The sequence below is a fragment of the Notechis scutatus genome, chromosome 5 (assembly GCF_049901735.1).
Source record: "Notechis scutatus isolate UNSWTSFEM ecotype Mainland chromosome 5, rNotScu1.2, whole genome shotgun sequence".
Lineage (NCBI taxonomy): Eukaryota > Metazoa > Chordata > Lepidosauria > Squamata > Elapidae > Notechis > Notechis scutatus.
Window position 1 is genome coordinate 53403728 of NC_142013.1, and position 23259 is coordinate 53426986.

The 23259-nt window shown below is 33.6% G+C and overlaps 1 protein-coding gene across 2 annotated transcripts in view; it reads right to left on the reverse strand.

Moving 5' to 3' along the window:
- HLCS (holocarboxylase synthetase) overlaps positions 1-21558 on the reverse strand; it is a 65506-nt gene extending 43948 nt beyond the window's left edge. Inside the window, exons 1-6 of one of the 2 annotated variants that reach the window (XM_026664224.2) lie at positions 21118-21558; positions 18226-18378; positions 17582-17744; positions 14728-15689; positions 12907-13086; positions 7723-7994 (exon numbers count right to left, since the gene is read on the reverse strand). In XM_026664224.2, the coding sequence (XP_026520009.1) occupies positions 7723-7994; positions 12907-13086; positions 14728-15689; positions 17582-17744; positions 18226-18378; positions 21118-21417 (2030 nt within the window). In that variant the 5' untranslated portion in view covers positions 21418-21558. Of the gene's footprint in view, positions 1-7722; positions 7995-12906; positions 13087-14727; positions 15690-17581; positions 17745-18225; positions 18379-19190; positions 19316-21117 lie in introns of those variants that run through there. The other variant, XM_087966760.1, reaches the window with a different exon arrangement.
- Positions 21559-23259: the final 1701 nt, after the last annotated feature.

Sequence of the window (23259 nt, forward strand, 5' to 3'; positions counted from 1 at the left end):
AAATACAGCACTGGAACATTACTCAATAAATAGCAGACTGCGATGTAAATTTCTTCAAATCAAAATATAGAGTATAATCCATGTACTCTCCCAAATAACATGAAGTTTCTCTTGTACACATGGACTTCAAAACACATTTATTGCCTGTATTACAGTAAGAAAAATCTAGGCTACAACATAGTCAAAATGCTAGTAGACAATGCACTTTCCCAGACACAAAATAGCCCTAAACTTTCTTTCAATTCTTGGGAAGTTCTCTGTCAGCCTCTGCAACTAACTTTATTTAAAACCAAGATTTTCACCAAATCTTTTCCAACATGGTTTATTAAAAGGGAAAGAGATTAGGCTATAGAAATGCAAACATAATTACTTCCATTTTAGAATGCAAGTTATTATGCAGTTTGTGAGGGCATATTTCAGTTTATTTCTAATACCTCCTCTCTTAATTGTTGAGCTAGTTGTCTATTCCCAGGCAAGTAAGGAATGTCCTGGTGCCGGTATTTCCCAACTGCCTCCTAAATCCCCATTGGACTACGAATACAGCATTATATTTGATCATCTTTCACTACATATATGATCTTTATCTGGCAACAAAAAACTCTTCATTTATTTATAATATTTTCTTTTAAACTCTGAACACCTAAAGCATGCAGAAATGATTTTCATCCCACTTTCATTTCTATTTCTACTATATTTATTGGTGAATGGAAGCCCCTTAAGGACAACTTGTTGAAAAAAGGAAAGGTCCTGATGATATCACTGTTGTTTTTTTTTATCACTGTTTTGATGAAGAAACATTTGCAAAGAAACAACCAAGCTTCGAGAGGACCAAGAGCCCCTCATTTGAATCTTGAGCTACAAATAGTCTCCTCTATTGGTAGAAAAAATTGAATTTGTGATGTTTGGATTTGATGATTGGAAAAGGCAGATTACGGAAAGAAGGAAATTATGATGTAGCCTGAGAGAGAGAGAGAGAGAGAGAGAGAGAGAGAGAGAGAGAGAGAGAGAGAAATAGAAATGCATTTATAATTGCTGTTAAGATGATTGGAAGTCACCTCTTTATATCTTTTTGCTTATTCTTTCATTCCTTTTCTATTTATTATCAGTTTTCCTTTTCTTTACTATCTTTTTTCTTTAAATTTGTATTGTTTTTACCTTTTAAATTAAAATGAATAAAAAGATACTGTGTCCAAGGCAATACTTATGATAATAGCAACCAGGGTGGAGCAAAAGGCTAGAGTTTATAGCCTAACATTTGAGAAATGCTACATTAACCCTTAATATGGTTTATCTGGTTAAGCATATAATTTCTATCTTATTCCATACTATAAATACAGTTAGCAAACAGTTCTGATCATGGAACATTTAGCTAATTATATTAACTGAATATTGTTGCATTTTAAGAGTAACAATATAAACAAAGAAACTAATCTTTTCCTGAATTGCCTAACTGGGTCAAACAGACTGTTTATGCAACATATTAAATTGACTAAGCCAGAAACTTTTGTGGTTTGTTAGCTGCTGCCCCTTGCGGGGCTGGGCATCAAGCATACTGATTGATATTATGGCTAAATGTAATGTATTCAGGTGTTGAATGCTTGTCTCTTTTCCAAAGAAAAGTGGCCATGCAAAGGGTGATTAACTACAAGCTGTAGGATAAAATGCCAGGCTGAGGCCCATCTCACATATAATGATTTAGTCCTACTTAGTCCAATTTTGGACTTGATTCAATAAGCCAAACTTGGCTTATTGAATCAAGTCCAAAATGTGTGCTCAAGCACTTTTTCCTGGCCCCTCCCCTTATTTGCCAGCTTCTAACAAAGCTTTCTTATGTTCTTAAACAGTAGGTTTTTAAATGATGTTTAAAGCAACACAGTTTTTAAAGGTAGATTTTGGACCAATTACCATTCAAAACATCTAGAGAATATTACATGTCTATGGAGAATCTCAGTCCTCCAGGTCATGGTTGTCCCAAAGGTGCTTTTTCAAAAGGCAACTGGACTTTTGTTTTTCCTTTTGAAAAAAATATCTTTGGAATAGAGAATATTAGATTGCTGAATATTAGATTGGCCTATAGTAAAAATTATAATCAAGCAGGCCAAAATTTGAAAAGGCCATGGCTCATCTGATTTGATCTACTTGAACTACACTAGTACATCTATTATTTAGAAATAAAAATAAACATGCTGTAAATTTATAAACTTATTTATCAAGCCAAGTTTTAGGAGGTTCTGGGAAGACCAAGTTCAAAGACTATTCATTTTCTCTAAAACATTTATGCTAACAATTTTTCTACTATCCTTGGGAATACATATAGCAATAGCATTGAGACATATACCGCTTCACAATGCCTTACAGCCCTTTCTAAGTGGTTTAGAGTCAGCATATTGCCCCCATCTGGATCCTCATTTTACAGACCTTGGAAGGATGGAAGGCTGAGTCAACCTTAAGCTGGTGAGAACTGTCAAACTGCTGGTAGCCAGCAGTCAGCAGAAGTAGCCTGCAGTACTACATTCTAACCACTGCACCACTACACCTCTACATAAACCTATGCAAATGCCTGCTAACACAACTTATTTTTTTTAATACAACCATCTTTTCCTGAATGTTTTAAAACATCCTTGGACATCAAGAATGAGATGCAAGGAGTTGCAATAAAGAGAGACTTCAGGAAAAAAACAAATAAATCGTTTGATTATCTGTCCCTCATGAGTTCATATTGTGTCTCTACTGCCACATCACTACAAAGCCCATGGCAAAAGATCTTTTTGAATGGCATTTTAAAGTTGTGGATGGGTAAGAATATCTATTGCATAAACATGTTTCCTATTGCACAACTTTGGATCCATTCAAAGTTCTGTTTATACAGAGGTCAAAAACAATTTCCCTTTTTTCTTCAGGCAAACAAATATCAGGATGCAAATAATCAAGAATCAATTCTTGATAGTTTATGAAATTTTAAATGCAGTCTTCTTCAAAATATCCACTACTCGATAATAAATTGTTGACTATTTTTACATACTTCAAAAACAGTTTTGATATGAAATGTACTATAATATTCTCAGGTTTTTTTTTAAATTGAGCCATCAGGAATAAGGTTCCTTGTACAGGCAGACCTCTTGGCCATTCACAAATTTATGCCACACTGCAAGTCATATAACTAAATGTTTTTAAAAAAATACTCAGTCAGTATAATGATTTGTTTTTGATATAAACAAGTGCATTTTACAGGATTCCCTATTGTGGGCAACTATGAAATCACAACTTTTCGTTTAGTAAACTGAAATCGTGCTTCTTTCATTTTTACTTTAATAGCAATTAATTTCACTGATTTAAATAGATTTTCTTTCAAGCTATTCATCCTAGTGCTTGATTTATTCCTTAAATTATTCCTAAATTTCCAAGTGTTGTACTGTTCTAATTATATGCTTAGAGACCATGAGGAGAACCATAGAAATTATGGTTAGAGTAAGCTATCTAACAAATCTTATTTCTTGTAAATTATAGAAATTGTGGTTTCAACATCCTCAATAGCCATGACAATGACAACTTTGAAGGCATTATTCCACAATAACTTCAATGAATTTAAAGTATTCCGAAGTAAAAATCATACAGCACTATGGATAAAGCTAAGTTATTTAATATTTAAATAAATCTCTATTCTATAATTTAATTAATTCTGTACCTCTTAATTTACAGGAACTAATAGAGGTGCTACTTGGTTTGCTTGTTAGTTGTACATGTAAATATATGCCAACAATAATAGAGCTTGTATAATAATATGTGATACATCAAAACAGGCCATCTGGAGAACTAATGAATAATCAAGGGACTCCAAATTAAACTATAGAATTTTTCTTAGAATCTTTAGGACAACACTGTCAAGTTCAATCTAATCATTTAGACTCCAGAATCAATTTTTCAAGCTTTATGACAGGTCTAATAGCTCCCACCTGTTTCTCTCGTTTGACTTTTGACTGGCAAGTTACCAGCTAGGGTGGAAATATAGACAAAGAACCCTATTACACTCTGGCTGTTTCTCTACTGTGAGATCACTCAGCCATTAAATTAGTTCCAGCCCACTTTTGCTAAGTCTTAATTTTGAAAGATATATAGTGTTAGAGGACTGGGATGGAAGGTTTTATGTTCAACTTGTAAAAGGATTTGGAGGCATATCATGCATAGCTATAATATAGGTAATTTAATATTAAATATCTATCTCAATCTCAAGTAATATATATTAAAATTTATTAATTAACATATGTTCATTAGTTATTAAATGACATAAACTTAAAGAGAATACTTTAAAAATATGTTTTTGTCATAATTGCTTACAACATAATTAGGAAATAGCATATTTAAAAGCTTTGTCTTTTTAAAGGTTTATAAGTCATTTAAAGTATTACAAAGCAGTGTATCTTAATTTTGTAAACCACACTGAAATAAACTATGTGATATGAAAATGTTTTTGAAGAAATATGTTTATTTTTAGCAACTCAGCTCTGTTAATATATATAGGCCATAATCTTTGATCAATATTATATGTGAACTGGTAATTCACTGAAAAGTATGCTAGTGTGTTTCAAAAATCTCATTTCATATGATTATCAATTATAAGGATAGTTTATATTTATATTTTATACTAATAGTACTGCAAGCTTTGGGTTCATATACTTTCTGGCTCTTCTAATTTTGACTTAGTATGAGGAACATAAATTTAGAAGCTTTTCTCTCTGTTTTAGATTAGAGCTAATTTAAGCAAGTTTAAAACAAACAATTTTTTGCAAGTTTTGAAAATTGACCTATTTTTATTCTATAATACTTAAAGTTAACTATAGTTTAGTGTTTGGGTGTAATGCTTAGCAGCTTAGGGTTAAAAGTGAAAAGGCAAAGTGTAATCCCCTTGACAGAATAAATAAACTATGCTTAAAAATTGATAGTGCTTTCAAAGATGCAGGTGTCCTGATGCTCAAAGAAAACAAACGAATAAAATCCAACAGTCAAATTCAAGGGCACAAAGCATTAAAATACTTTAACAGCAATATTTAAATCACTTCAACAACAAAAAATAAAGCTAATAACCGATAAACAGATAAAATGCAAATATATGAACACATCACAATCATGATAATTCAAATAAACATACCATTCAAGAATATTTCTTGTAGCTAGCAATTCAATTAGTTGAATAGGATATATTTAACTAATGATTATAAATTAATCAGTTACTAGGACATAACTGAAATATATTTTACTTTTGAACTGATTCAAACAAATGGAAAAGTATATTATTTTCTTCTAATTCTAATTCCACATGATAATAAAGTAAATATGTATTTTAAAAATCAGAAAATATTGTTTATCTTAGAAAATCAATTCCTTAGGAACAAAATAGTATAAATATAAAACAATAAATGAGACTGTGAAAACTACAAACCAATTCATTATTATCCTTACATATTTTAACAGAGTACATTTTGAATAAAAACAATTCAGTACTGTTTTTAGAAATAGGTTATAAGGTAGTCATACATACCCTCTTTAAAATTATTTCACACATTTCTATATTTTTATCAATATTATCACTGTTTCCTGCATCCATAAAGTTGCTATTTTACGGAATGATGGCATTATGTAAATATATAAAATTAATCCATGTAGCAATAAAAGTTAAAGTAAACAGACTTGTTCCCCCTACTTATTAATAATAAATAATTCCAGCCATGGTTTGATGTATCTTAGCTTTTCTGCTGCAGATATTTAAATAATCAAGACTTCTATTGCATCTTAGCATTACACTAAAAATCTTTATATCAGTGACGGAAAATATTTGTAATTCAGGGTTGAACTGTGGGGTCCTTGGTGCTTTCTGAGCTTGGTTGTCTTCTTGTAGACATTTCATTACCAAGCTAGACAATATCAACAAAAAACTTGGGTTGCATAATAGGTTTACAAGAAATTTTGCTAGATTTCCTTTCCTCTTTCTTGTTGCTGCCTTTTTCATTTGTAGTGCTTTGTTCCAGATTGTCTTAATAATTTTGCCAAGCCATTTCCTTCAATTCTTGTGGTGCTATGTTTATTCTTTTAGTATTAATACTTAGACTTACATACCAGACTTATATATCACTTCACAGTGCTTTACAGCCCTCTCTAAGTGGTTTACAGAATCAGCATATTGTCCCCAATAAGCTTGGTCCTCATTTTACCGACCTCAGAAGTCAACCTTGAGCCGGTCAGGATCAAACTCCTGGCAGTGGAATTCAAAGATACTGCATTCTATACTGCATTCTAACCACTGCGCCACCATGGCTTTTTCCAGCAACATTGGGGAGGGGGGCTAAATAAAATAAAATGGAGGTCTCAGCACCTAGACTGAAGTGCTGTCCCTTCTGAAGTGCAGTGATATCATATGCAACATATTGTGGGTATGCGCATACACACACGTCTTTGATCATGCTGCTGCAATCATCAACTGACTTTCTGATTCTCTTATGGATGCTTGTTCCCCTCTAAACTAGTCCTCAGGTATTTAAGAGATAGAGCCCTTAATTCTTTCCAGGACTTTTCCCCACATTTTAAAAACTTCAGATGCCAACCGTCAATTTGAAATTATAGATGATATGACCACATTTTCATCTTATACATTATACCTCAGCCACCCCTTTATGAGCAACTGGCATTTTTTATTTAACAAAATGTTGTATTTGTTATCTAACTTGGTCACTTAGGGAATCTGTAGAAAAAAATCTTTTCCATTATATCAAATATCATAAAAATAATAAATGGGTTATTTCTATAGATATAGAGGGAGTTAAGAGAATTCAGCTATGACTTTAACATTCAACTGTACTCTCATCCATACACAAAATGAAGATGATAATGGGGCATAAACTATGGTGGGATAGCTGGTAAATCTCTGACCTTCATTTCCAGGCAATCAAATAAATTGTGTTCTATTTATCTTATGCACTTCAGGACAGCTTTCAGCATAACAAAAAATTAAATATAGGTTTTAATATGGTTGAATCACAAAATATACTCTATAAGAAAACTGAAATTTGGTATTAAAACAGCAATATTCACAATGTCCACTTGCCCATCAGCTCAGTTGGACTGCATTGTAAAAGGGTTCATCCTGAAAATTGTAAAATGCACATTCATAATTATAGCACGTTCATTGTATTTGACCAATCAGAAATATATCCAATCATACTAACAAAAAAATCAAAGAAACCTAGTACAGTACAAGCAGTAAAGATGGGATCGATTCAGTCAAAATTACTATGATCACAATTGGAACAAAGTTCTTACAAAATTACAAGACTGTAATAAAAACAAGTTGGGTGAAATAGGAAGAGGTTATCTTGTAATCAGTTTGTCTGAAAGATTATCTGATCACTCATATTCATTTGGACAACATCCACCATTCTTATTATTTGAAAAAGTGCATTTTTATGGATTGACACTTGATAGTTTTATGAATTGTAATGATTTTAAAGCCCAGTATATCAGAAATAGAAAAATAATATAGCAAAGTGGTTGTTGCTAAAAATGATAATGATACTTGACAGTTCATACCTTTAAACTTTCTAGCAATCTTTTGCAATTTCTTACTACTTATTTTCAATAAACTAAGAGAATGAAAAGTCCAAAAGAAAATACTGCACATTTTTTGCCAAGTCTCTCTCTCATAGTGAAATTAACGTTCTTACAACCTCTTACCCATCAAGAAGATTCATTGTAGTTGATGTAACTTCAGAAAACAAGACTATTTTGCCCAAGATTCTAGTATCAAGGTTTTGCTTATATCTTTCAAAACTAAAATTTTCAGATGAGAATGCTTCCGTATCAGTAACTACTGGAATGAGCAAAGGTGTTATTTCCATATTTTCAGTGCAAGATGATACAAACTTAAGAGACACCTTGCTCGATGTGATTAATCCTTCTGTGATCATATTTCTTCTGAGCCATTCCAAAAAAGTATTGTGGAGAACCTGTTTGATATAAAATAAAATTACAAGACAATATAAAATACACATATCAAAACTGAGACGTCATTTCTGTTCCCCAAAAGGACATGAACACACCTTAACTTCTTAATAAGTATTTGATTTCTCTACTTAATATTATATGAATGCATTTTAGAAAGCATTTGGCCCACATGATTAATTGGGATAAGTCCCACCTACTTCCTTTGGGCTTAAATCAGGGGTGGGCTTCAAAAATTTTAGTAAAGGGTTCTCTTGCCTGGTTGCTGGGTGGGCGTGACCATGGTGGGCGTGGCCTAGCTGGCCTCCTGCACCATGGTGGGGGGGGTTTTTGCCCTCCCCAGGCTCTGGAGGCTCTCTGGAAGCCAGAAATGAGCCCAGAATTAGAATTATATATTCTCAAAAATATTTATGGAAAAAAATATGTTAAATATTTGAGAAAATAGTGATTTGCATGTTTATAGGTGGATTAACATTGATTAATTTGTGGAGATAAAATTAATGTTATTGAATATTGTCCTTCATCTGATTTATGTTTTGAAAGGCATTCCTATGTTACTTCCAAATAAAATCTTACTGTTATGTTGATTTAAATTCAAAATGTCTGTAGTATAACTGTCTTTGAGTACCTCAAAGATGGGTGGTTCAAAATATGATAAATTAAAATATAAGCACATACAGTTACTGAAAGTAAGTGGGCCGCCATATAAATTCTATATTATTAAATAAATAAATAAAAATGGATGGTTAAAAGCTTATGAGATTTTATATTGCAAAATTTGGGAGATGGAATGGATGCCTTGACCATTGTTTGTGATTAAGTTATGTATGGTAGCTATAAATGTCATTTATAGGTATATTATTTATTAGATATAACAAACACTGCATATTATTTTATTGACACTGCCATTTATGATATCCTATTAAAGTCACTGCATATTATTTTATTGATATGATATACTAGTAAAGTCACAATAAAATAAAAATTAATACAAACAGAAGCCAACACAGAGGTCAATGATTTTCATAAATATCTATATGGTAAAAATAATATCTCAACTTGCCCCAATTCTGTCGACTTAGCAGGGATGAGGAGCTTATGCTCATCTAAGTTTTACTTCTATTACAACTCTCAATATTCCTTGGACATTTATTGTGGAAAGTTGAGTCTACATTTTAGCAACATCTATAGCTAAGGGATTCCCAACCTTTTCTAAAACATTTAAATTTTAAGAGAAAAAAAATCATCCAACATTTATCAGACAAACTGGGACTGCTTCTAGGTTTTATTTCTACTTTATGCTCTCACTAAAGGCATGCTTTCAAACATGAAAGGCATAGCATGTGCATGTTATAGAAATATAATGGAACTATGTTACAGGTGATCCTCAGCTTTTCTATCAGACACTCTAGTTTACTTTCTGTTACTTGGTGCTATGAGAGGAGTCTGGAAACAATCTCTTCAGCAGCTGCTCTCACCAACAAATAGTTTATTTTAAGAAAGTGGTTAGGTCAAAGGCTAAACATTGTCCTAAGCTGAAAACACACAATCTGAAATAGAAATACTGTATTGTGATAGTATTTCACATGTTGCATATTCACAGAAATGCTTAAAACCTACTGAAATATGTTCCATTCTATTTACTGGAACTACTATTAACTCCCCCCGTATTTTATATTGTCCTCAGGTAATCAGAATAAAATAGCACCATGCCTATGTCTTATGTTTGAAAAGAAACTTTGATTTTGGATTTTAGCAATTAACAGTTTCAGCTGACTTTCAGTTACAAAGATTGCAGAATTCCACTCTACAAGTTCAAAATTACAGCAAAACTAAATAGCATTGCACAATATAGTAAAACTGATGAAACAGTTCTTCCATTTAGGAGACCTTAAATACAATATGTGAAAGTTTCACCTGGTCATCTTAGCAAAACAAGAGATTCCTTAGTTGATTTCAAAATATTCTGGGTAAGACACTTAAATTTATGTTTGTTGAAATTATTTATTTCAATTCAGAAGCAGTCCTTGTTTAATGTCCATTTGTTTGGCAAATATTTAAAGTTATGGCATTGCTGAAGAAAGGAACACACAACTCATCAAAGTTGCAATGCTCTTGCATTGATCCCATAGTCATGTGAACAAAATTCAAGCCCACCTGAAGTTTATTTTAGCAGGCTGCCTACTTGCTGCTGCTTGCTGACCCTACTACCTAGCCCTGCTTGCCACTGTCATTACCACAAACCATTACTATACCAGCTGGGGCTTTTCTTCCAAACTGCCTGCTTTCATAATAGGGCAGCTGGGGCAGGGTCTTCTCTTATGTGCCAGTTAGGGCCTTCTTTTGCAAACGAACTCAGCCAGCATGTGAAAGGTGGCTTTGGCTGGTACGGTAATGGCATGTAGTACAAAGGGCAAGGTAGTCGCATGCAAGGCTGGACAGCAGGAACAACTGGCAGCAGTGGGTAAACGGACGGCAAAAAAAGCAAAGATAGGGCAGAGATGGGTAAAGGAGGGTTGAGGTTGAGGTGGAGCAGTCCCTTAGCTTTTTCCAAAGCTTTGAGTGGGTCCTTGCATAACTACTGCTTGGAATTTAGTCAGTAACAGCAAGTAGGATTTAATAACGTGACTTGTATTAAAAAGAGTTGCACTGAAAGAATGAATTGCACTGAACCATGCAGAACAGTCTTGTAGAAATGGAGCTCTCCACTCAGTGGTGTGCTGACAAATATGTAATAATTGGTTCTTTTGGCTCTATTACTGCTACTGTGTTATACTGCTAGCTGCCAAACAGCTGATTGGTGCACTAGGCCTCAGCTCTCAATTGGCTCACAGAATTTCAGAAAATTGGCTCTTGGGAGCTGATACGAGCCAGCTATAACACCCCAGTCTCCAGCCTAACACGAGTAAAAACAAAACAAAATATTTTTGCTCTGAAAATGCTGATTATTGCAAGCAGGAATTTAAAAAAATTCAGCAGAAAACTAAGGCCTATCAACTGATTTTGTCCAAAATAAAAAGCAGCCAAATTAAGAAGAGTTGCTTAAAACAATTTAAACAACCGTAGGCCTTTGAATTAGTATGAGAATTATGGCCCTAACAGAAAATGTGCTTTTTAAGAGAAAATAAGAAGACTTTTAATACATAATACTCAGAGACTGAGTATACAAAAGACTTAGATGTTTAAAATAAAGGAAGCATTCATGAGGTCAAGGCCTTATCTCCTTGCCCTGAAGAATCATCTTCTATATTTTTATGTAACCTGTCTTTTAACCAATTCCAACTTTTATGAAAGGACAAAACAAATTAAAAGCTCTGCAAGAAAAAACAAGCAAAATCATCCTACATTAACATTGGATACTGATTTCAGCTTCTGGGGATCCAAAATGATTTAGAAGACATAAAGCTTAGATAAAATAAAGCATTACGAAGATAATTTGGTACTCTGTGTCCTCCCGCCAATAAGCTTGTTGTGAATGTATTTCTTTGTGAGATGTTATGGAATATACATGCCCATGAGGAAAAAATGCTATTTGTCAGATCTCCATCACCATCCTTGACCAGAGCAAAGATTGTTATTTCTTTAATTTGCTTTTGTGTTGTGTTAAATCCAATTTTCTGTATTTCACTGTACCATATGAACTCTAGTAGTTTGGAAATGTTTCTCATTAAATTTCCAAAAATTATGAAAGATGTTTGGAATTTTCTTTTTAAACAGACAGCTGTATTACTGATATAGGAAACTATGTAATTTCTTTACCGATATTCACAATTTGTATGTTAATATTTAAATCTTATATTTTGTTCTTTATAAATAAAATGTGATTTTGCTAATCTCTGGTGATATTGGTTTATCTCCCAATGTTAATCTTGTACTAGTAACATGCCTCTATTACATGGCAGGGTGGTGACATTATTAAATATTCCATTTCATTCATCTTTTAATAACAAATAGGCAGCAAAGGATATGAAATCTCTCTCTGAAATGCCATGGTTATGGAAGGAAACTAGGTGAGGTGCCTCTAGAAGACAGATGATGGCAATAGAACTGTAAACCACCAGTCTAAAGCAAAATGTAGGACTAGGTGTGAACACCCAGACGGCTTTTTAGAGCAAAAGTTTAAAACTCCAGTTTCCTGTAGATTCAGTCATTTAATTACAGAACCCTTTTTTGTTTAGTATGAAAATTCCCTAAGACTACGTAACATAGCATGTGTTTGACTTAAACATTTTCTAAAATTTTTGAGCTACTTCAAACTTTCAAACGTGTAAATGCAATGTCTGATTAAATATTATTATTTTTTAAAAAATAATATTAAAACTAAATCTAATTGTAGAAATTAGTTATTTTAAACATACACATACAACATAGAATTATATTCTAAGGCAGCTCAGAAGTGCCATCTTGTGGTGTTTTCAACAAACACAATATGAACTGCTTAAATTCCAATCATATCTTTTATAAATTTCTAATAATACCATGAAATATGTAAATCTAATATTTTTAAAAAAATGGACAGCCAACTAATGCTGCATCTTTCAAAAAATATTAAGGGTATATGTTTTTACAGATTGAAATCTGTTTCAGTGATGTAAAATCAATTTAATGATATAGTTCAGAAATCTGCATCACAAAATTGCTTAGTTATTCATCATTTCCAAAATTAATTTCTGCTTATTAACAATGGCTTCTATGGCTCATAAATGTCTTCTACAATATAGTTCTTTCAGACAAATTTTTATTAATTATTATGTTTATAAAAGATGAGCAAATGGATGGAGTAATTGTTAAGACACACGGACGCAAACTGAAAAGTAGTGAATAGTATAAGCAGTGGATAGCTTTGATGCAAGGAAGGATTACTAACTAGTCCAGCCGGGCACTGCCTATGTTCTTATTATTTAAACCAAAACCTACCTTATCAGATGAGAGTAGATAAAGAGGCGTTAAAGAAGGAATAGTACTTAATTCACAGCTCAACCCCAGTAGCTTCAGGATTTCAACAAGTACATCATATCTTCTGATGTTGCTTATTTTGAGCAGATCGAAGTCATTTTTAGGTCGACATAAACTTCTGATATTCACTTCCAAATGTGCCTATAAAGGCAAGGCAGAAAAAAACATACTTTTCATTGAAAATATTTTTTATTGAAAATTAATTATTGATCATAAAACTATGATCAATAATTATCTATTGGGTCAAATAACTTACAATCATTTTCAAATCAATTTGTTTCAATTTGTATCACTTCAGCTATTAAATAACCATTTAAACTTATTGTATATACTCACACATTACCCCATTTGCAGATAAGCTAGCCCTTATTTTTCATGGTATTTTTATTAAAAATTTCAGAGTTGTGTTATCTATAGATGGGCTTATATAGGAATATATATGGAATATAAAGGTACTTTAAAAAGTATTAACTTATATACTTGTGGATCAATCTAACTCAATGTTTTGGATATATTTTGGCACCTAAAATTCTCAGTTTATGCACAAGTATGTGCGGTAACTAAATAAAACTATTAATAAAACATTATTAATAAAATTGCATCTAAATGTTGAGGCAATATAAAAGGCAACAGCGATAATTTTATAAGAAGGAATAGTATCATTGTTTTTTGTTAATTTTTTTTAACACTGTTGCCTCAATTTAACTAGAATCCACTTAAAACATTACAGTGGTCCTAATTATTCATGAGGTTTCCATTTAGTGAAAAACAAGGAAGAACAAAATTGAGTCTGTAAGAATTATGGGATTAGGTGAGCCTATGGTGCTTTCTTCCTCCCAGAGTAGTCATGTGCATTTGTTCCTTTTTGTCCTCCCAAATGAAGATATTGCATAATGATTTCCTTTGTACTGGTTAATGATTGGAATAATACATTTAACTAGCTAGGTGTTCCCAGTTGTAGGGCTCTAAATGGATCCCTAGCAGCAGTTAGCCTTATTCAGAGCAGGTTGTTCATCATGTGCCTCACACTAGTTTCTTTGGTGCATGGTATAACTTAAATCTAACCTTAAACAAAATACTTTACAAAAGTATAAAAGTCTATCCATAGTTTTGGGCCAGGATAAAGTAACAAAAAATAAGGCTCAGGTTATAGATCCATGGAAACCTTTTAACATATATATTGAGGTTTGGTCTCTATCAATTATGTCACATGAAAATGGGGATAGTGTAGGCCATCTGTATATAAAGTTTGCTACTTAAATCATGCTACTGAAATACCATCTTTTTATCAGCTGAAAATTCAGCATACAATCCTACCATGAAAGAAGAATAAATAGGAATGGCATACATCAGATTTCTACTTACCTTACAATTACTTTCAATTTCCCAAGAACTCACTCACTCACCCTATCTACCTACATACATATACACATAAGGCTTTTCAATCTCTCCTTTCTCATTATAATCTATTTCAACTACCAAATTACCACCAGGAGTTAAAGGACCCTTCAGAATAACAATATGCAAGGTGTACAAAGACCCACAGCCAAACAAGTCAATGATATATTTCTCACTTATTTTGAAACATTGAAGTGCTTTCAGTTTATGAAAAGGTATTTTGAATCCAAACCATCATTCACCAAATGTCTAATACATTTAACACTAGCTTGCATAGGCTGTTACCCAACATTGTGCCTACCATTTACCATCATTCTGCAAACAACACTATTTAAGAAATATATGAAAAATAACAAACAAAATGAGAACTTATTTATACTGTACCTGAGAAAGAATTGCTTCTCCTCCATTACTTCCATATGATAAATGAACAATCATCATATCTTTATCCGGATTGTCAAAATAACCAAGTGTCTTCATGGGATTAAGTTTTTCTGAAATGTCCACCTCAAAATTTTTTCCACTAGCTAGAGCATTTAATTTTATCTCATTGTTCTTATCTTTTGAAAAAACTAATGTTTGTATCTTGTCCATTATTTCATTCTTACTCTTTATTTTTACACCACCAAATGTGAAAGTGGAAGAAAGCCCCAAAATCTTCCCACCTTTTGACATGAAAGCTAGAAACTGTTTAGACACAGCACCTGAAATGGGTTCTGATTCAGCAATGATCAGAAGCAATGCATTGTCAATCCAAGGAACAGTCAGAACTTGTTTCTCTAACAACTGGTAGATGGTGTAAGCATTAATATCAACACAATCCATTATGACTGATTTTATTTCTTCAAATTTCACTTTTTTAGAATCAGAACCAAGATAAATTAAAATATTAGGAGGCTTTCCAGTCAAATTTTCTCTTTGCATATTTCCTGTTATACAGTTTCCACTAACTTCTTCTACACTGCCATTATAATCATCCGGAAGATCTGGGATGTTTTCTGCTGAGGCAAATTTAACTGACTCGATTGTACTGTTCTCCAGTTCCAAACATTCATGGCAGCTTGAAAGATGTAGGTGATGATGTTCTGAAGCATCTCCTTCCTTTTCAGATAATTGCTCAAGTTCCTCATGATATCCATTTGTTTTCTGCAGTCTGCATTTCTCTTGGTGCATTTCTTGATCACCACTTCCTGCACAATCAGCAGTTTCCACATGAGATTTATCAATATTTTCAAAAAGTGAGTCTTGTGACAGTTCACTAGTCTGTATCTGACCCGTCTTTTCTTCCTCTTTGGTACCTGGAGCCAGTTTTAATTCTTTCAAGGCCGATTTCTTCAGGTTTACAGCTAATACATGTTAAGTAAGTTATTAAACAAAACACAAACATAGCAGCACTAAATAATTCTGCCTTTAATATAAACTTTAACTGATAATCTACTCTTAAAATGCATTTGTGTAGATCTGAGTGCATTTTACTTCTTGTATGTTCGTAATGCAACTTAACATTACATTTCTGCAAATGTTTAATTAATTGTTTTCTCCTTTGATTTATGCACAGATATAAATGTACTATATTCATCAATTTATGAATGGGACATACTAAAACTCTGAACCATACTATTAATGGGAGATGCTCCTAAATTTCTCTGAAATGAAAGTTGTTCAAGGGTATCTGGGATGGATAATTTATTTCTGGAAACCACTGAAGTGCTCCCAGAAAAAGATGATTCAGAAAGATGTTTAGCATGGTTCCAATAGAGATGGAATGTTCTGGAGTTCTCTGATAAATTGTTCCTGGTAAATTGTTTTATCTGCACTTTGGCATAGATAAAATGTTTCATGAAATTGTGCTATTTAATTACACATAGACTGGGGTTATATACTGCTTTCTGTCTCATAATAATGTTTAATTGACTGATTTCTATCTTGTCTTTCCCCTTGGAGCTGAAGATGTATTTAGCACTCCCTCCTCCAATTTTTTTTCATAACAACCCTATAAGATAGGTTGATTGAGAGAGAGCAGCTAGCCCAAAATACTATGACTGTGGACAGATTTGAATCTGGGTATTCCCAAACTCAAATCTAAAACATGAACTATACCACCACATTAGCTGGCTTGTTCGCTTTTGACAATATATTTTGTGAACTCAACAAACCATTTCAAGTTTGAGAATTGTAAATATCCCAGCCTTAAAAAAAACTTGAGTAGATGAAGCAAATAAGTAATCAGAGGGATGGAGACAGAAAAAGGAGGTTCTAGGCCAGATTTTATTATTTAAGACTTAAACATCTGGAAGAAGACTGGATTTCATTCATATGCCTGCTCCAACTGGCACTGTAGCAAATATGGCCCTGCATCAGGTATGGAATAACTTATTTGGGGGCAGAGTTTCCTTCCTAGCTCAATGAGGAGACTGTGGCACTGGTTCTTCACTCAGTCAACATACACCCCTCCATTAACAACTTATAAATTGAAAGATCAGATACAGTTATCCCCACTCAAGTCTGTTCACAGGTGATAATAACTCAGGAGAAATTAGCAAACACCCACCGATACTAAAGTGGGCATACTGCAGCTCAAAGAAGAGATAGTAAAGAAGGATTTCAACCCATGTTATGCTGCCTTCGATCATTGTACAAGTCAACAGAAGCATGGAAATTAAGCATATTTGACCTTGGAATTAGGCATCATTTAAATGTGCTTCACAAATTTGGCAGGAGACCTTCTGGGCCAGCAAATGACAAAGACACTTTTTCTTAAGCAGTGCTTTTTGTCTAAGAAGAACTTCACAATCTATTATATATTATGATATATGTAAAAAAATTCAACTTCCAAATCAAAAGTTAATCCCGTTATTTGATTGGTACTTTCCCCCCTGGGATGATGAGGAATAAAGTCATAGGCAAGTTCTTCTGAAGCTGATTACATATTCCTGAGCAATAGTGGTTAAGACTCAGTCTTAAATACATAACCACATACATGTGATAAATATTAGTCATAATGATTTATAATTCAGTGTTACACAAATGGCCTTTTTTCTATCCTTTCCATGCCTATTGCAAATTTCTGGGAGGTGGCGGGGTGAGAAGAGGATACCATCAGCATCAGATGGACTTCTAATTGATAGGTATCAAAGCACGGTGAATTTGCAAAGAATGATGAAGCTCTGAATTTGAGAATAGTTTACATGCCATGTAAATATATACTTTTGTTGGGGATAAAAATGGGTATACTTACAGACAATTTTTTGAGGAACCATTCCATTATCCATTTGGAGTCTGTCTTCTAAGAATGCTATCCCAAGGCTACTAAAATTATCTATGCTGGCTTCAGCAAATAATATGTAAGGCTTTCCAGTTTTAAAGGCCAAAGGAGAACAAAAATCTGACCATTTCACAATCTGAAGAAAGATACAGAGAATAATTTTCATATTAATACATGTACAGTTAGAATATTGAAATGCACTGTAAAATTAATATTCCTACCATTAATGGAATTTCTAAATTAAGTTAAGAGATTAAATACATCTACCAAGTCATGTTCCAAATTATACCCATGGTTAATGAAAAACCAATGGGAAGAATAATAAATTTAAATTAAGAAATTCAAATTAATATTGTTCATGGTAAATGAGAAAATAGAGAACAGAGAAGGAAATACGGGATTAGGAATTAACAGATTTATAAATTTCTTATGGAGGCTCGACTCATCTTTCATAAAAGCTATGCAAAAAGCTATTATCAAGCTTTTACGAAGTTCCTAGATACTTTTGAACTGGGGAATAGTTAAACTGGCTTTTTAAAAAAAAAGTCAGTACTTCAAATTAGTTTAAAGACTTATTAGCAAAAGTATTTAGTAAAAGTATTTTAAAGAAGACTTACCTTTTTTGCTGAGCAACTTACAGCTTGTGAACTACTTGTTTGAATGAAAATACCTTCAGTTACAAATGTAATATGTTCATCTTCAACTACTTGTTCCAAATAACTAAAATGTGATACAATAAATAATGTCCATTTGTTTAAATCATCAAGGGACTGAAAAGAAAAAAAGGTGGCTTAAATCAACTATATAATTTTAGAAAAATGCAACGTGTTATAGTTTACAAAATCTGGATAATTCCAGAAGTATTTATTCAGTCAGACATCTTTTATAGCAGTTTAAATGGTTAGAAAGGTGAATCAATTTTAATGTTAACCAAAAATACATTTCATATGCAAGGAAAATCTTAGAATCAAACCCATTCTGAATGGTCAGTATTTAAGTATACCTGCTAGAAGCTTTCAGTTTTGCTTCTGCCAAATAACAGTGTGAAATAGTTCAACATTAATACTACAATAAATATAGTTTGGGGTAGATTACCCATGTCTGTAGTGACCCTTTCATTTCCTCTACCACCATTTCTGTAAAATACTTCTAACTTCAAATAGTTCCTGTTTGAATTGTAACTTAGAAATAAAGACGTGGTTGCAAATAAAAGAGTATCTACTAGGGAGTAAACCGAATCAACCACAGTGTGATTTACTTCTGAACATGACATAACTGCTTCAGAGATGCTTATCAAACATGTCCTTAAAAAACACACATGTCTCCCATTTCTTACTCTTCTAATTTTATCAAATGACAATTTAAAGCTAAAAAAGAACTGAGCAACAGTTCAGAAAAAGCTATCTGGTGACTGATTCTTCATCCTATAAGAAATCAAATAATTACCTATCTTAAACAATTTAAAGAACATAAAGTCAACAGCAAAAATCTGAATAAACATTTAACTTAATTTAAAATATATATATAAATTTGAAATATTAAGACTTTTGGTGTTTTTGAAATAATTAAAATAAAATAGTACCTTTGTGGAATGTAAATATTTAGTCATTTAGGGAAGAGATGACTGCTAACTGGGAAGATCCAATTTCTAGGTCTCCATTAACATGAATGTCACCAGAGGGACCTTGGGTTGGTCACTCTCTTTCAGCCCTAATCAATGTTAGGGTCAGAGACAAAGTGGTGACAAACAACAAAACTTGGTTATATCATGCATCAATAGCTTTGCTTTAAGAATTAAGTGAGTGCAGTGATCTTGCAACCATGTGATACAAACATTAAGCTAATGATATAATCTAAGACAGAAAATAAATTACGTGAGCAGGAAAAAATAAAGATGAAAAAATTATTCGGGCAGAAAAAAATGTACATAGGAACAGGACTTTCTGATCCTCTAGATTTTGATTTAACCATTTTCTCAATCTACACATATTAAATATGGTAACCTTAATATATCCCTGAATTCTTCAAACTTACATAATTTATCAGAATTAATCTAATACTTTGGTAACTTTACAATTTAATTCTTGGCTTTTAGCTACATTATTATTAATACATTGAATCACAACATTTTATTGCTTTATTGAGCTATTTTTCACAATATTATTGCCACCACTGTTCAAGTTTTGAATATTGCTATGTAAGAGTAATCTCAAAGACACACACACACACACACACATAATTGAGCAAAAATAGAAGTGAACTGTAACCTTTGAAAATCTTATAACTCATCTGCAATTTACCATTGTTAAAAAAGTTGCAGTTTCTGTCAAATATATGAGATTTCTGGATTTAAATTTTGGGGGAAAGTGATAAATACAAACCAAATTGTAATTCAGTGCATGGATCTTCGGGAATGACTAATATGTCTATAATTGTGCTTAATAACATTCCAATTTATGTGTTTTAAACGTATATCTGTACATACGTTTATGTAATGTTGATCTTGGGAAATCAGCATAATTATTACCTACAAGTTCCTAGGATATGCCAAGCCATAATTATTGCATCTTATGGGAAGAGTAGGGACATGAATTGTAACTTTGTTGTTGTTTTTGTTTGCTATGCATTATTTATGGATATTCAAGATGCAAAATATTTCCCCATGATAAGAAAATATATTTGGAATATTCTCAGTGTTCTGTTCAATACCTACTGTACTCTTCCCAGATGCATTGCACTTCTTTCCACATTCCCCTAGCAGTAAAACGTGGGTTGCTAATTATGGGAATTGGCAATCAACATTTCTGGTTGATCAGGTTAGAAGGATAACTTTTCTCTTTATTACAAATATCATGGTAAGTTCACACACTAAACATTTAACAAAGAGACATTCTACACTAATACATAAATAAAACACACATGTACACAAGCATATTTATGACTACATACATTTATTGGGCACATATACCAATGGGAATAGAGAATGTTATGCAATCTGTAAAATAATTTGATGTTTTCAACAGTCAAGGATTTTAAAGGAATGGCATTCCAGTCCATTACTCTAAAAAAATACATATTGGCACTTACTTTTGCTGAAACCTACTTTTCTTGAGATTTCAATTGATAAACAGTTTTGAAATTCTGCTATCTTGTCACTTGTTTAATAACAAGTGTCCCTAAATTATGATACCTCTACATCCATGTGCAAGCTGCCTTGGGAAATTTTCAAAGCAGGAAAACAGACAAGCTAAAGCCATATATTGAACACTTCATAAAGTATCAGTGGCTCGTGCCATACATTCAGCTTCATCTGGTATTTCCTGCTTACCTCGGACCTGTCCAAGGAACAGGTGAAAGAACGAGTGAAAGTTTTCAGCCTCTCTAATAAATGCGGGCGTGAGCCAGCAACACTCCCCTAACCCTCGCTCATCCACACCCACTTCTCTTCCCACGCAACTCACGACAGGCCCAGCCCTCCCTGGTCGACTCTCTGCCACTGCATATCACACCTGAGTCTCGCCAGTGAAGAAAACCTTGTCGCCCACCCTGAGGCAAATGATCTCGTCGGAGAGGCCGGCCGCCTCCTGTTTGCAAAGCGGAAGGTGGGGGATCTGCTGATGCAAGGTGAAGCGAGTACACCCGAAGCTGGAGGAGGAGGAGGAGGAGGAGGAGCCGCCGCAGCCAGAGGAAGAGCAGAACGTAAACGAACACCTGGTTCGGTACAGCCGGCGCACTGTGCGCCGTATGAGCCCAGCGGAATAAGGCCCCCAGCGCGCCCACAGGTATAAGTAGCAGAGAGTGATAAGCATGACGCGAGGAGGGAGCTGCCGGCGACTGCGAAAGGCCGCTCACGGCCCGATCCCCATCCCTGCACCAACTTCTCGGCAAAGTGAAGAGCAGCGATGTCGCCGCGCCACCGCTTCCCCATTGGTTCTCTCGCTCTTCCTCACGCGAAGTCAAAGGCGGTGCTGATTGGCCAGAAATCGTATTCCTCCCACTCGGTCTTAGGCCCGCCGAAAGGTTCCCTCGGGCCCGATTTCTTGATGGGTCTGCTCCATGGGGGGAAAGTCTCCCGTTTCGAAGGGGGGGGGGAGGGAAGTACTTAAGGACGGCGATTTCCTTGCTAGCACCTTCCTAGTTTCTGTTTCGCCTTTCTGTCTCTGCCTCAACCTTACTGCTACGCATTAAGATTTCTTTCACCTTTGTCAATAACGAGTCTTGTCTGGTGTATATAACTACCTTGTTTTAGGAGGCGCCGACCTGAGGGACTGGGAATGCCGCATCATCTTGTAGGGGAGATGGACGGCATAGAAATGTAAATAAATAAAATGCAGTCAAACATTCTTCCAAGGAAGAACACCTTTATAGATTGTAAATAATACGATATACTCTTCTTGTGAGAAAGAACGTAACAAGCCCATATGCAGACATAAAACATGTTTACATTTATTCGATTTGTAAAGCTAAATAAAGTTGGGAGAAGTTCTACAGAAAAATTGGCAGTTTGTTTTCAGGACATGAAAACATAATCTATGCAAATGCCAGAGAACCAAACCATACCAGTGGGAATATCATGGGCACATCTCATTTGCTAGTCTGATACCAGAAGTGCCTTTCCTGTTTCTTTCAAAGCAGATTTCTCATTTATCCACAGAATAGCAATTTAGACTGACCACATTTTTCTTACAGAATACTGAATGGTTCCATGATCATCTAAATATATTTCATAATAGAAAAATAATTGTTGCAAATGAACTTCAATAAAAAGTTAATATTTACTTACCTAAATAGAAAACAGAATGACCAGGGATGTGCAAAAAACAATACAGCGGGAGGGCTTCCAACTTTCTATTAGCTTCCCCATTGACTTTGCTTGTGGGAAGATGGCAGGGAGCATTAGAAATCATAATCAGATGACCATGGGGATGCTACAACAATCACAATTTTGTGAGTAAAACTGATGTGACCATCGTGGAAATTTTAATTCCACAGAAATAGTGGGCCCTGGATGTTTTATGCATTAAATTAGCAGATTTTAGGTACCTTAATTCATAAACTAGGATACAAACAGAAAAATACAATGAAAGTTTTAATGATATATAGATAAAGATTAAAAAAGTGAAGGTCCCCTACTGAAGCTGGTTTCTTTTTTACAGATGGAAGGCTGCAAAAAATGGATTCAGAGGAAAGTTTTTGACAGAATTGTAAGTTATCAAAATGTGCATTTGTTGAGGAATAGCTTCGCAACAAATGATACATAAAGTCACCAACAGTAAAGACTTTTTCAATGAAGGAAATGCATTGGAAAAAAGCCACATCTTTTAACAATGAATTAGAAATTGAGAAGAAAACCACCCATAATCAAAATATATTTCATTCCTGCTAATTTATAACCTTTCCAGAAGAAATCATTGTGATTATATTGGTGGAAAATATATCTTAAACATTTCTTATGGCTATTTTCTCCTTTAAAACAACAAATCTGGGTCTTATATCTGTCCCAAAGAGAATCTTTTCATAAAACTGAAACAAAATCATTTAGGTATACAAAGTCTAATTGATTTATATTTTTTTGTATTTTAGATTGCATTTATTCTGGATGAATACCAAGATTTAGATAAATGTTCCATCTTTCCTCCAAGAAACTAATT